The 13,338-nt window shown below is 44.7% G+C and overlaps 1 protein-coding gene across 2 annotated transcripts; it reads right to left on the bottom strand.

The window, feature by feature from the left end:
• Positions 1-1,653: 1,653 nt before the first annotated feature.
• Positions 1,654-12,691, bottom strand: Scap (SREBP cleavage activating protein). Of its 2 annotated transcripts, XM_076828052.1 has the most exons (13): positions 12,118-12,691; positions 11,338-11,520; positions 9,933-10,166; positions 9,689-9,869; positions 9,449-9,594; positions 8,282-9,377; positions 7,731-8,004; positions 6,607-7,655; positions 6,378-6,537; positions 6,123-6,306; positions 5,711-5,850; positions 4,981-5,192; positions 1,654-3,982 (listed from the first exon to the last, which is right to left on the bottom strand). In XM_076828052.1, the coding sequence occupies exons 2-13, from the start codon at positions 11,451-11,453 to the stop codon at positions 3,803-3,805; spliced, it is 3,972 nt and encodes a 1,323-aa protein (XP_076684167.1). In that variant the 5' UTR covers positions 11,454-11,520; positions 12,118-12,691; the 3' UTR covers positions 1,654-3,802. The 2 variants fall into 2 exon arrangements, with proteins under 2 accessions (XP_076684167.1, XP_076684168.1); XM_076828053.1 differs by lacking the exon at positions 12,118-12,691 and having other exon boundaries at positions 11,338-11,586.
• Positions 12,692-13,338: the final 647 nt, after the last annotated feature.

The following is a 13,338-nucleotide window of genomic DNA, read 5'->3' as shown; positions in this document are numbered from 1 at the left end:
CAGTTGTATAGCTTCTATGATTAGTATCTACATAATCTAAAATATGCTATCAGATTACCGCTGCTATCAGAAGTGTGCAAAGAAAATTTTCCTACTATTAAAAGACATGTGGTACATGTTCAATCAACTACCTAAACTAATTCCTGGCTCCCTTGGATTATTTGAGCACGTAATCTTTCTCTGGACCACTTAATGATCCTTCCCTTTGAACTACTCAATTGCCTAGTTGTATATAATTTTATCCCAAGCCTACGTCGACTACTAGCTCCCAATTCATTCAAGGTCCCATTATGTTTTTATTCCACCCCTGTACCGCCGAGGAACACACCTGGTGGGTCCACTGTTAAGGAAAGACCGAGAACACTTTATCACGTCGTTTAGATAAAAGTAACGCGCTTACGAGCCTCGCCAGGCCACTCTACATAGCTTCTTATGTCTGTCCGATGTGATCAATTATCTTCAAGTATGCTACGCTTATCAACTGCTACGCACCATTCACTGCCCACTGTGTATGATGGATCTATTCTCGAAAAGCAATTTGTAAACAACATTGTAAGTGTAGAAGCTCAAGTAATTAATGATTTTTCTTCGAGATACAGAGTACCTAGCTGTGTCGAGCCAGATTTGCTTTATTTAATAGAGATAATACCTTAAACTTATATAACGCTAATAATAGTTCATTTCAGCTTTGACGCACCAGAACCGAAATTTGAATTACAAAGTGTGGCATAAGTAACGTTAAGTGTAATGTATACATTCGATATGATATTCTGCAGATTATAAACCCTTAGTTCGATGTCTTACGGCAGATTAAAATTTGCATTAGACGTTACGCAGATCGTCTGTTGGTGGAATTATTCCTAATACGGCATTAGTGAAAGCGTTATTAATGTTTGCCTGCCTAATGTCAACAACTTAATCCCCATCGACGGGAGAGTTCCATAAAACGTGGATCAGATTGTTATTTAACAATAGAGCCACTTCTCCGCATTGCGTTTAATTTGCGATAGTTTTGTAAATTTGGAATTCGACAATTTTCGAAACTTTCTTGGGTTTCGAGATTTCTTTAGAGAACCCACCCCTAATTTAGTGCTATTTTCATTTAAAAAAAAAATATGTAAAACAATTATCTGTTGATTCTTCATAAGAGCTGTTTTTTTTTTTAAAGTGGTATAAGTCCATTTTTGGAAAAAATGAGTCAGTGATAGTTTTAGTCAGATATAGATATCCTCTTTTTATATTTATAATCACACTCGATATAATAAACTCGATTATTCGTTTACTTACATGTCTCCATTTTAATTATTTTTTACATTAAAAAAACTTACATTTCAGAAAAGCCAACTTCAATTAAAATATAAATTTAAAATTGCTGTAATTTATATTTTTCATAACATATTATTAATAAAAGTAGTGTAATTTCATTTGTAGCTAAAAAATCGTCTACTTTCTTTAACATTTTTATTAATTATTATTGCATAATAAAATTTAACAAGTTTATGATTTTACAAACATCACCCGAATCGATTAACGTTTGCCACTAATTTTAAGTTGATTCAAACCCCAACCCTTAAATATCCCAAAGTACGAGTGAATGGGCTTGTACCACTTTCAAAGACAACGGTTACTCAAGGGCAGAAAGAGAAATCCGGGTCTAGTAAATGTGAGAATTTATTAAGAACAATATATCTGGTGTACGACACATTTGCACATGTTAAATTAATTAAATAAATATAAAAATCACGCGTACTCCTAAATGATCGTTAGCCAACCAGCTGCGCCGTTAGAAGCACCTTACATACATTTTTTTTCCTTCGTGTTTTTCCACCCCATTTGTTTTCTCAATTATCTCCTACGTATACGAGCGTGTCATGACCTGATATGATTTATAACTTTGGTTAAGAAAAATATATATATATATATATATCTCTATACATTAATAGATCAGCGACCGTGATCGCGAGCACTAGGTGTCTCGAACAGGATATCAGAAAATAAAACAGACTCGTCGATGTAAATCGTCTTACAGTTCAGTCTAAAGGCGTATAGATCACTAATTCTCAACATTCACCTCGCAACACACATATCGAACTTCGACCCCAGAAGGAGCACCCTAGAATTAACTGGAAACATTTGTACAAAAATTTCGGAAACCTTTGGACCCGTTTCGAGGAAGTAAAAGATCGAAAATTTAGAGATTATTCCATCGGAAGCTGTATCACTATTACATCAATGGAAGAGTAAAAGTTCACAGTGAACTTTTCTACAAGCTAGGCAACAATAATTTATAAACAAGCGAATCGCCTTCACCCCCAGCAAGAAACACTGCTCGAAAATTTTCATTCAAATACACGTCCAGCTAATTGTTGGGAACCCTCGAACGTTGAACACTCTCTCGAACAATGATTCCGCGTGGCTTTTCTCACATGGTCAACACTCTTTGCACGCCTCGTCGAATGTGTCGCAAAATGTGCATGCCCCTCTTTCAACTATCATGTATTCCGAAGCGAAAGGATATTCTGTACAGACTCGTAAGTCTCCTACGATGATACATGTATATAAAATAGGACCCCATGTCAGCTCGCTCGAGAGCAACGATACTCCTTACAAAAATAGACTGCTAAAGCTAAACAAGACTAAACGCTTAGTACAGACGTTAAATACCGAATCTCCGTGCCGAAGAGTTCCGTTTGAAGAGTTAAGCTTAACAATGCTCGCAGCACTTCGCCGGTTCAATCACACTTTAATCCGCAGACGAAGATCAATGTCCTAAACGCGTCAACATTTAGCGTACCGCTCTACTTCGCCCGAGAGCCTCCGTTGGTGTTACATAGCGCTACGTATCAGAAGACTGAGATCGGTTTTCTTTCAATTTCCGCAGCCCTGCAATGTCTCCTCCACCATTAGTTCCATTAAACAAGGATCGAATAAAGGCACTCTTAGACCGTATATAAAACGAAACTTCGCTACTCCGAAGTAGAACCTCGTAACATTCATCTTAAAACTTCTCAAGCTTAAACACCACGCGCTGGACGAACTCCAGAGCTCCCAAACTTCGACCAGCCGACACATCGGGCGCAATCGTTACTCAATAAGGTCATAGCCACCCGTGTCATTCACATTTTACAATTAATTAATAGCGTTAGGTTGCTCGTTTTTTTATAACGCAGAGGTGAAATCCCAGCACCTCTGCGCTATGGAACAGCACCGGTTTAACAAATGCAGTCGCCGTTTACAATTTAGATCGCAGCATACGGATCCGTCCCGAAACCCCTTAAATAGAAGGTGAACGACGCGAAGTACACCTAAAGTCGCGAAACAAAGCGGATGTTTCAAAATGTAGCACAGCCATTCGTCCAAGACAATGAGGAAGGGATATCGGGACTACCCGACTCACGAGCGTAATTATCTAAAAAATATGGATCCCCTCTATCCCCCGCCCATTGTCTTCAGCTTTACATTCTTCGTTTCGTTCAGTGCTTTCGCGCCCGCCTTACCCGGTCGAGATTTCCCCGATCAATCTGTCCCGGGAATCGATGAGAGAATGTGTGTAACGTTCCCGCCTGAGGGGCGAGCGTATTTCGGACGCTGTCTCGATGGAGTATAAACATTAAAGGCGCGATCATGACGTGGTCGGTAATGTAAAACATTCACAGTAAAACTGCGTACGATGATTTAAAATGTAAAATGTACGTCGCGTAAAAATCTATGTCCCCAGGCAAAGCGAGACTTTGCTCAAGTACTAAAATTAAATAAGAAGGGAAAAAACGAAACAGCTATGTACAACGTGCATATACAGATCTTAGTCTAGCTTGTCAGAGACCAACGGGAACCTGATTATTCGCAGCTGCCGCCCGAAGTCGCACACTACGCTATCCCTTAAAGCTAACATTTGTTTTACGAAAATACAGCCATCCTTGTGGCCCAATCTTACCTCTCGCACAGGCTCCCCCGTCCTCACGTCCCAAACTACTAATGACCCCTGAAATTTTTAAATTCAAACACGTTTATTTCATGATTGAAACCAGCGAACTTTGCCTATTTTTAAGGGGAGGTTTGCGGCCAAAAATGTTGAAAAGTCGATTTTCTTTGTTTCATTTTTTTGGATGTTTAAGACATTCTTAAGACAGTGGAAAAAGTCTGATTAAATTCTCTGTGGTAGTTTTTCTTTAATTAATTCCTGAAGATCGCCTATTTTATGGGCTCTAGACTGGTGCTCTGTGTTCATAAAGAGGGGCTATTTCTTTCTCAAAGATTAAATTTACTAAGTAGATACGAGCAACAGTCCGATTTGTTCACAAAGTATTCCTCACGCGGAGTATTGAATTTGAACTCTTAAGAGGGGAGGCCTACCTAGAACGGTCAAGACAACACGCTTCTTTGGGAATTTTTTCTAGAAAAACAGATAAACTTTTATCATTACAAGTTAGTCTATTGGAAAGAGTACATCTTACGGATATTTTAGCATTTTTTGTGGTGAAAAGTATTGAAAAGTTTGTGAGTTATAGTCTCTCTTACTGAGATATAGTTAAAATTGAAAATTCGAAATTGTCTAAATAATATATGAAAATATCTAGGTGCTATCGGGCCCGAATTTGGAAAAATTATTTTGAGGCAAAATAATAAAAAATCGCTCGTTTTTCGAGTGTAAAAGATCCAGGAAAAACAAGGAAAAGCTCCCGATAGCGCTTAGAGTTTTAACCCTAAAGTAAGCCTGCATTGCCTCGAATAAATCGCTTCATTAATTTTTTAGTTATGTGTGTCACCGACTTTGAAAGCATGATTTTGAGGAAAACGCTTTTAAAGTTGTTGGTGTGAGCGCTACACCGAGGAATACCTATTTTGGTCGGATGAACTTGACACTTTCGGGGAATATTTTCAAGATGTTGAACTTCAAGAATATATAAAAATCGAGAAATCGATTTTTGGAAAAATTCTGGTTAGGCCTCCCCCCTTAACTGAAGAAAGCTGTTGACTTACCTGATTACTAGTGATGAGTAGATGATGGGTTAACATAACTAATTGTAAACTGTACGCGGACCTGTGTGCTGGAAGAGCATGTAGTAAGTGTCCCTGAAATCGTTCCCACACACATAACCTTTCATCAGCTCCAATGCTTATCACATAAGACACGGAACACGTAATAGCGGCCACAGCGCCGTCGTGGGCCTGTATACTGTACATGCATGTTCCTGCAGGAGGCACAGAAAGAATAGAATAGTAACTCGCGTGCAACTAAACCACCTCTAAGTAACAAGGGATGATCCCGAACCCGGAAATTCAAAAAATTCTGAAACTTTGTGAATATGTAGGGGATGTCCTTCTGATTACAACGCAATTTTTGTTTGCTGCCCAAATTCACTCGAAGGGGGTGAAATTAACCCTTGAAAATTCGGCTATTTTCCGATTTTGTGTTACAACTCGCGAACTGTAAGAGATAGAAAAAAAGTTTCAAGAGAAAAGTTACTTCTTTTAATTAGATCTATCATTTGGTGAAAATGTTATTTTATAGTTTACGAGTTATAACAGAAAATCGGAAAATAACCGGATTTTCAGGGGTCAATTACACCCCCTTAGAGTGAATTTGCGCGGCAAACAAAAATTGCGTTGTAATCCGGAGGAAATTCCCTACATATTCACAAAGTTTCAGAATTTTTCGAATTTCCCGGTTCGGGATGTTCCCTTTAAGTACTAGCGAAAGCATAATTACCAGTTAGAAGATCCCAAACACATAACAGCCCGTCTTGAGATCCGCTACCGGATGTCATAGGACTCATTCGGTCAATAAAAAGACACGATATTGGCCCGCAGTGTCCATGAAGGGTATACAATGGCAGCTGGTCTTCTAGTCTGAAATTTGAAATGCAAAGAGACACTTGCTGTTGAATAAAGCAGAAAGTTTTTGTGTTTGTCTGTCGCCTAAAAACTTTCGAACGGTAAACTCTGAATTCACGAAATGTACACCAGCTCATTATGCCTAGCTAATCTAGATGAATGTAACTTTAAAAAAAAAAAAAATTAAATTTCGAGCGAAGCCGAGTAGTAAAGCGACACTGCGTTCCACAGTAGAGGCGTTAGTACGCTCTTATATGGAACGTAGTGTGGTTAATATAGATACATACCTATACACTTTAAGAGTGTGGTCCTGGCTACCAGTTAAAACGCGACCACCCTCGCTATCGAGTACAGTTATTGCTTGCTGATGCGCTCGATGAGAACCAATCTTCATGCAACGAAGGTCCTCCTCGGATTGCATCATGTTATTTATGTCCATAGGCGAGCCAGCGCTTCCCGTTCTGACGTGAGCTGGGAAGAAAGAGAAGAGCGTAAAGAAGAGCAGGTGAGAGCAGCAGCGCAAGGGGCATTCGCTTACTCACTTCTCCTGTACGAAGTAAAACCCCAGTCGATCTGCTGGCCTTCGCTGTAGCTCTCTAGTTGCAGGAAGTCGACAGAACCATTCAACTTAGCTGCCACTACCCTGCTGCCAACGAATTTCACAGCGGATATTCCAAGCCCTGACCCGTCGTCAAATAAACACTGAAACGTTAAAATTGTTACCCCAAACTCTTCTATCGCTGCCGGAGCTGATCTCCTTTGGCTACTTACTTTGAATCTACCTGTGGTGCCCTCCCAAAACTCTAAACTACCGTTAGCGCACCCCACAACGATGAGGTTCTCCTGGTAATCCATGCACCAGATAGGAGACACGTGCGAAATCTGCATGGTCCTGTCCGTGGTCAGCGACGACATGCTGTCCACGAAACCCGACGCATGGAGCTTCGCGGTAGGGCTGCACAATTGCTCGTAGCTTTCCGACTTCTGCAACTCGTCTATGGACTTATTGTGTTCTTCGAAAAGGTGCTTGTAATGGTCGCCGAAGTCAAATCCTTGCTCGTAATTCCGCTGGGTTGGGGAGTGTTTCATCGAGGAGAATTTGATATTAATCGCTGATTTCAAGTCGGGTATGTCGTAAGCGTTGTCTAGACTTCGGCGCAACTGTTTCTGTTTCTCAACGCTGAACTCGTTCATCTGATAGTCGTAGTCCAAGGTGTTCCCCATGGAGTGCCTCTTATTCCTGCTTTGCGCTTTCTGCACGTTGCACAATCCAGGAGAGGACTTTCTGTAATGGACAGCTGAATACAGACCGAACGAAGTGGTGGCCTCCATTTCTCCCCTGGAAGGAGGCGAGCCGCTTTCGTAGTCCGACATCAACTCGTCGACATCCGGCGCCGCGTGGCTCAAGTTCTTTTGGGGGCTGCTGAAAAACTGCTTTCTGTCTATGTGAGCTAGTTGCTCGCCGGATATCGGGTCCCATATCCTGATGTGCCCTGCCAAACAAGTGCTGGCTACGGTGTTGCTGTCCGTAGCGATGCATTCCACTTCCTGAGAGTGCCCTTCGAGGACCAGCGGCAGGGTCTCTAGGACCAGCTGCGTTGCTGAGTCGTGAGCTTTCTCCGGCTGGTGCCAGCTAGCTCGCCATTCGGCGTAATTCCTCGAGCAGATGCATCGGTAAAGGACAACCATCGTATAAGCGACAACGATCACGCTAATCAGGCAGAGCAGGGCTGCCAAGAATATTTCCATCGGACTCGACGGAATGAAAGGAGCATCCGCGTTAAAACCTCGACCTTCCGATCTGGTTGGCAGCTCCATATCTGACAAAGAAAACAGGAGGTAAGTGCTTCGCAAATCCAAGCGCCGAGCTCTCGTACTTCCAGCGTGTTACGCACCAGAGAAGTCTAAAGGATCGAGAGCGGCAGTGGCAAGACTCTGCCACTGGAAATGCTGCACGTCGTTCGGATTGCTAATTTGCTTGACCAACTGTGGACTCACAGCGTGGGACAATTTTACAGTGGGTAATATAGTTATACGTCCGCCAGCAGCTGAAATATTGTACATAGAGAGAATCGATGACCAGTGATAAAGCGACAAGCGGTTCCAAGGTGGAAAGTCTATCGGTCTTAATTTATTCAACTCTTCGGTAACATTATTGGTCAGATCGCCCTAATGTGTGAGAAAATGTGGTGGATTAAAGCGGATCGGATACAACGGAAGTACAGTAAATCCTCGTTACCAGCCCGACGAACGGGGCTGGCGGCGGGTTCCTAACGCGGTGAGGACACGAGGCTGCCGACTCTTTCGTTTCCTCTCGCTCGCTCATTGGATTTTCTCACTCTCGTCCGAAGAATTCCAAGAAATGGCGGGGACAGTCGCCGGGCTCCTAACGCATGGTAGGAACGGGCTGGTAACGAGGATTTACTGTATATTTCTATCGAGTTACCTGTCTATTTAAATGATCCGGGGCGACAGTAGCGGATGGCATCGATAACGGTTTCATAGTATTTATCTCGACGTAATTGTTTACGGAGTGAGGCCTGTCTACGGTATATCCGTCGATGTCGGATTCCGTCTTCAACGTTTCGCTTAAGTGTATGACGTGCTCAACGATGCCGGAATTATAAATGATCATGCTGATCCAGACCACCATCCACACCATGAAGGCGCGTTGAAATATCCTCGTCCTGGCCCAGAAATGCACTATGCGCAAACGCTTCGGGATCTTGCCCAGCGTATGAGTGTTCTGCGTGTTCGGAGCTATCACATTCGTCGGGCCATTGGACAAGCCGTTCAATCTCGGGTGGGACTTCGATCGAAAGATGTTTGGCTTTCTGTTTGTTATAGTTGTCGTGAACTGCTGTTTCCGCATGGTTGGGATATTTGGCAAATGGAATTTAGACGTTTCGCTGGACAGCTCTGTGCGCCTGATGTCGATAGCAAGAATCGTGGAGAAGAACACCATTTGGAGGAAGAAGTCGTTGACCAACCCGACAATAGCGAATATACAGAACTCTTGTATGGCTGGCACGAACGTGAACAATCCAATCGTCAAGATTGTCACCTCCGTCAGCAGGTTCTTCGTAATGGACCAACCTTCTTTGGCCAGAGCCTGAGCGACTCGTATCTTCACGTCCAAATGCGGCGGGGTACTCACCACGCTTTTCGTCAACACCAGAACATTTTCCAGCCCTACGATGATCACCAGATACGGGAATACTTCTTTCCCACTCAGGCTTAACGTTAAGCCGAAGAAAAAGCACGCGCCCACCGTCATGGACAGCGAACTTATCACCGTGAAAGTTGCGCCGAACGCTATGCCGATCTTCGACTTCACTAACTCTATCTTCCGCACCGAGAAATAAACGTAGAAGAACAGAGCGTGAAAGGTCATCATCAGAGGGAAGAAGTCGCTGTAATTAAATTCCCCGGGATAAAAGATGTGCAGCGTCTCGTCCGCGGGCACGTACGTGTCATTATCGCCTTCCGCTTGGTGAAGGGGATAATAACTTCTCAGCCTGTTCTGCAGCCCTTTTATAAATCTGCAAACCAACGAACGGAATTTTAAATCAGTGAAAATGCAAATTCACGCACGCCGTAATTGATCACTCACTCGGGATCGTAGTCCTTTAAATAAATAGTCACTGCGCATTGTAGAATCCTCTGTCGAAGGCGAATCGGGTATCGTTTTATCCCAGTTTCTTTCAGGCTCATCCCAAACATGATTTCTGCCAAACTAATTTTACCCTTCTGCAGATTCTGTAACACAAAATTACACGATCGTGGCTACGCACAGTACTCAAAGCGGCGTAACGATAAGTAATTCGTTATTTTCAGGCAGCGCGTATCCTACCTGATACGAATATATAGTGTTTATAAGATTTGTGTCCTGCGCGTACAACTCGATGCTCCGCTGCCATAAGTTCGCAGGCGAGAGGACAAGGCAGTTGTATTCCGGCAGAACTTCTGGCTTCTTGGCATTTCTTTTCTTAACAGACTCGATGTGCAAGCACACTTGACCAAGTGTCTTTAATCTGCAAAGTGAAAACCATATGAAAACCTGCTGAAAAGTACTCGTCGAGCGTTGCGAGACTTACGTGTCTGGATGCTGATAATTCTGTATGATCTCTAGAAGATTAAATATTTCGTAAAGTGGACCCCGGAAAGCATCCATTAACGTAAGCTCTTCCGTCCACGGAATGACTCCCACTCTCAGTACCACTTGTTGCACGTAGAACACTGAGTTCTCAGTATTGTTTTCAGGTACAACAGTATGATTGATTATAGTTCTTGGCGCGTTGCCAGGCATTGGCAAATTGACCAAAGGGTAGCTGAAGGAATAAACAATAGTTCCCTCATTTTCAGCTGTATACAGACTTAATTTTAACCCATTCAGCCGAAACGCTGAGCCAGATTAGTGCGCACACGAGTTGAGCTCATAATCCAATGAGGAAGATTCGAGAAGCTTAATTTCTTAAATTTCATTTAACATGGAAAGGGCAGAGTTCTTTATGGAACTTCTTTTAGTGGAATAAAGAGATACTTTCGAGTACCAAGTTATCAGTGATTCACAGATTCGCGAGCTCCTTTCAACGTAGCATTTCGTGGCAACTACTTTTTAACCCGGCGTTGGTAACGTGGGGAAATGAGTACTGTGGCCCGATGGAAAGAAGACGGTTGAAATGTTACAGGGGCAGAGGGGTTCTTCGCTCGCATTGGCTCCCGCCGCTCGTGTCCCGTTTGCTTACTTTGTATTCATCGACGTCGTCGCGCCAGCCAATAGGGATATACTACTCGGGCCTGATATTCAGACCCTAGAGTTTCTCAACCGACTTCTTTCTATCGGGGCACAGTAGTAAGGTGGGCTCCCACAGACCCCGCAAATAATTAATCTTTAATAAAATTGTTATTACCCAAAAATACTTAGCTAATTAAACATCTTTAATTTTCAGCAAAAATATAATTCCTAAATCTTATACTATAAAGCAGAAAGTGTTTCGTATGTTTGTGTGTTTGACTGTCGCCTAAAAACTTTACCTCGGCTAATTATGCCTGGCTAATCCAGATAAACGTGACTATTTTCACTGAAAGAAAATTAAAAAAATTACTTTCTTTTATAAAATCGGAATCTAAATTTCGGGCAAAGCCGAGTAGGGAAGCTAGTAGCTTATATAATGAACAAACTAAATAACACTGCCACGCGTTGTTAAAAAGTTATACTATATTTAAAATCTGAGGTCTGCGAGACCCCACCTGACCAACGCCGGGTTAAGGAATAATTTATACGCGACTCCTGTTTCTGCATGTATAAGCATATTCCTGAAGCTAATTTCCATTTCAGCCCGGCGACCCTGATAGCTTTCAAGAGATCGATTCGTCGCTTTTTTAAAGCTGCGTCCGAATAGAACGCGGAGCTGCTCGTCGTGCCCCCATTGAAGAACGAGGCAACCATCGGCCGAATGAGCTAGCGCTGGATTACAGTCGTTGTGAAGTGCTACTAACCAGCATAGCAATATAACTGAGATCGCCAATGAAATAACAGTTACAGGATGAGAGGAGCAGAACAGGCCGTGGCTATAATACAGCCCAGCCACCCTGTCTGGTAAACTGCGGAACATTTCACCTTAAGGCTGTCTCACCGGCATGCCTTATATGACGCAGCTACTCATATCGCTTTCGATTGACCTATGGACATCCGACGGAGCTCTCTGCGGTGACGTCCGGCACTGGCATCGCAGGCGAACGCAGGGAAAGAGGCAGGCGTCTCTCGCTGCGGGGGAGCCTATCGCGCGGAGTTATCGGAGCTGAATAACAATTAAAGGCGCGCAGAATTGCGATTGACAAAGCAGTACGGGCCGCGCTTCGCTCGCGCGCACGTAGCACCCAGGCGGAGAGATGCAGAGGCGGAGGCAAAGGTCACGGGAAAACAGAAGAAAACGTCCACGTGTTTTTCTCGTCGGTGAATTACGCAATTGACGGATCGCGGTCCGCGTTTTCAGCGAGGCGCGGGAGGTTCGGGGGATTAAGTATCGCGCTGCGCGGCGACGTAACGAGTGCGTCTCGTAAAAGTAATGACGCAACGGGCGCAGTAAAGGCTCCCACAGACCAGCGCGAAAATTCGCGGCGGCAGCGGATCCGCCGCGGTTCAGCAGCTTTTTATACGAGGCTGGTTATGGGACTTATGGGCAGCCTTAACTGATCCGCTCCGCTCCGCGAATATTCGCGTTGGTCCGTGGGAGCCTTGAAACGAACACCGCGGCGAGAATTAACCCGAGTACTCACCTATGCGCGTTAGACTAATTTATATCATTCCGCGGTCGGTCTCGGTGCACTTTGCATCGCGGGACCACGAGTCCCGCGAGAAACGATGATCCTCCGCACAGGGCTACCAAGGGGACATCGTCACGACACCCGGGCTACCATGGCACGGGAGATTCCGAGGGCGAGAGAAGTGTCCCTTCGGGGCGAGGAACGCGCAGCGACGAGAGGAACTGCGACGTGCGGTCGGGCGCAGAGTCCAGCGGGGATTTGGAGGTTATGTTCGGCCCGCCGTCGCGCACATTCACGCGTAGATAACAGCACTGGGATTGATCAGAGGACGGTCGAGCCTCGCGGACCAGTTACACGTGCTGGCGCGCGTCACCGCTCGCGACAGGGGACGACGTAGACGGGCGGACAGTGATCGAGCAGGCGGCTGCGAAAGCGAGCAGGCGGTCGCCCGGCGTAAATTCCCCGAGTGCACTGGCCGGTTTCGATTTAACTCGCGCGCACGGTGCTAATTTATTTTTAAACGGTTCGGCCGAGCCTCCGACCCGCGACCAATCGCAGGTGCATATTAATGTCGCAACGCAGCCCCGAGATCTCCCCCCCCCACTCGTGTCGCCTCCCCTCCCGCTCCGCTGTCGCCCTTGTCCACGTGCCGAAAGATTCTTTCGTAAAATGCCCACAGGAACCGGCCGTGATTCACCGTCGCGGGAATCGCTGGCGCGCGAAGGGAAACGCGCCCAGAGCGGGGCCCTACTAGTCCTGGGACCACGGCTGCTATTCACGCGCGTCCCCCTTTGTCTTTTATCGCGAGCGAATTAAGAGCTGGCCACGCGCGCGTCAATGTCACTCCGCTCTCGAGCGACACTTTCCCGCGAGGGCGCGCTTCTGCAACGCGGACCGGTCGGTTCTGAATGCGTAGCAGTCTCTGCGAAGACTCTTATGTTTTCTTTTAGATGGATCGACGGCTATTGGAAAGGGATTAGTTTACACTTCTCTGGGCAGGGAACGACGTAACTTTCCCTGGTAGTTGCGTCAGTGGATTTTTGTTTATCGAGGTGGATGCTCGTTTGGGAAAAGTTGTGTCGTTTATGGGCGAATTCCACTTACGCCCGAATGGCCCGTGACTCTCATTAAGATAGGTTTTCATACACGCGACTGGACGCAACGTCAAGAATTTCGAAGTCGATTTTCTCGAAAACGAAGCGAAATATCGAAAAAATTTATTCCTTTTTCTCC

The sequence above is a fragment of the Andrena cerasifolii genome, chromosome 15 (assembly GCF_050908995.1).
Source record: "Andrena cerasifolii isolate SP2316 chromosome 15, iyAndCera1_principal, whole genome shotgun sequence".
Taxonomy (NCBI): domain Eukaryota; kingdom Metazoa; phylum Arthropoda; class Insecta; order Hymenoptera; family Andrenidae; genus Andrena; species Andrena cerasifolii.
The sequence above is the reverse complement of the archived record's forward strand: the minus strand, read 5'-3'. Positions and strand labels throughout refer to the sequence as shown.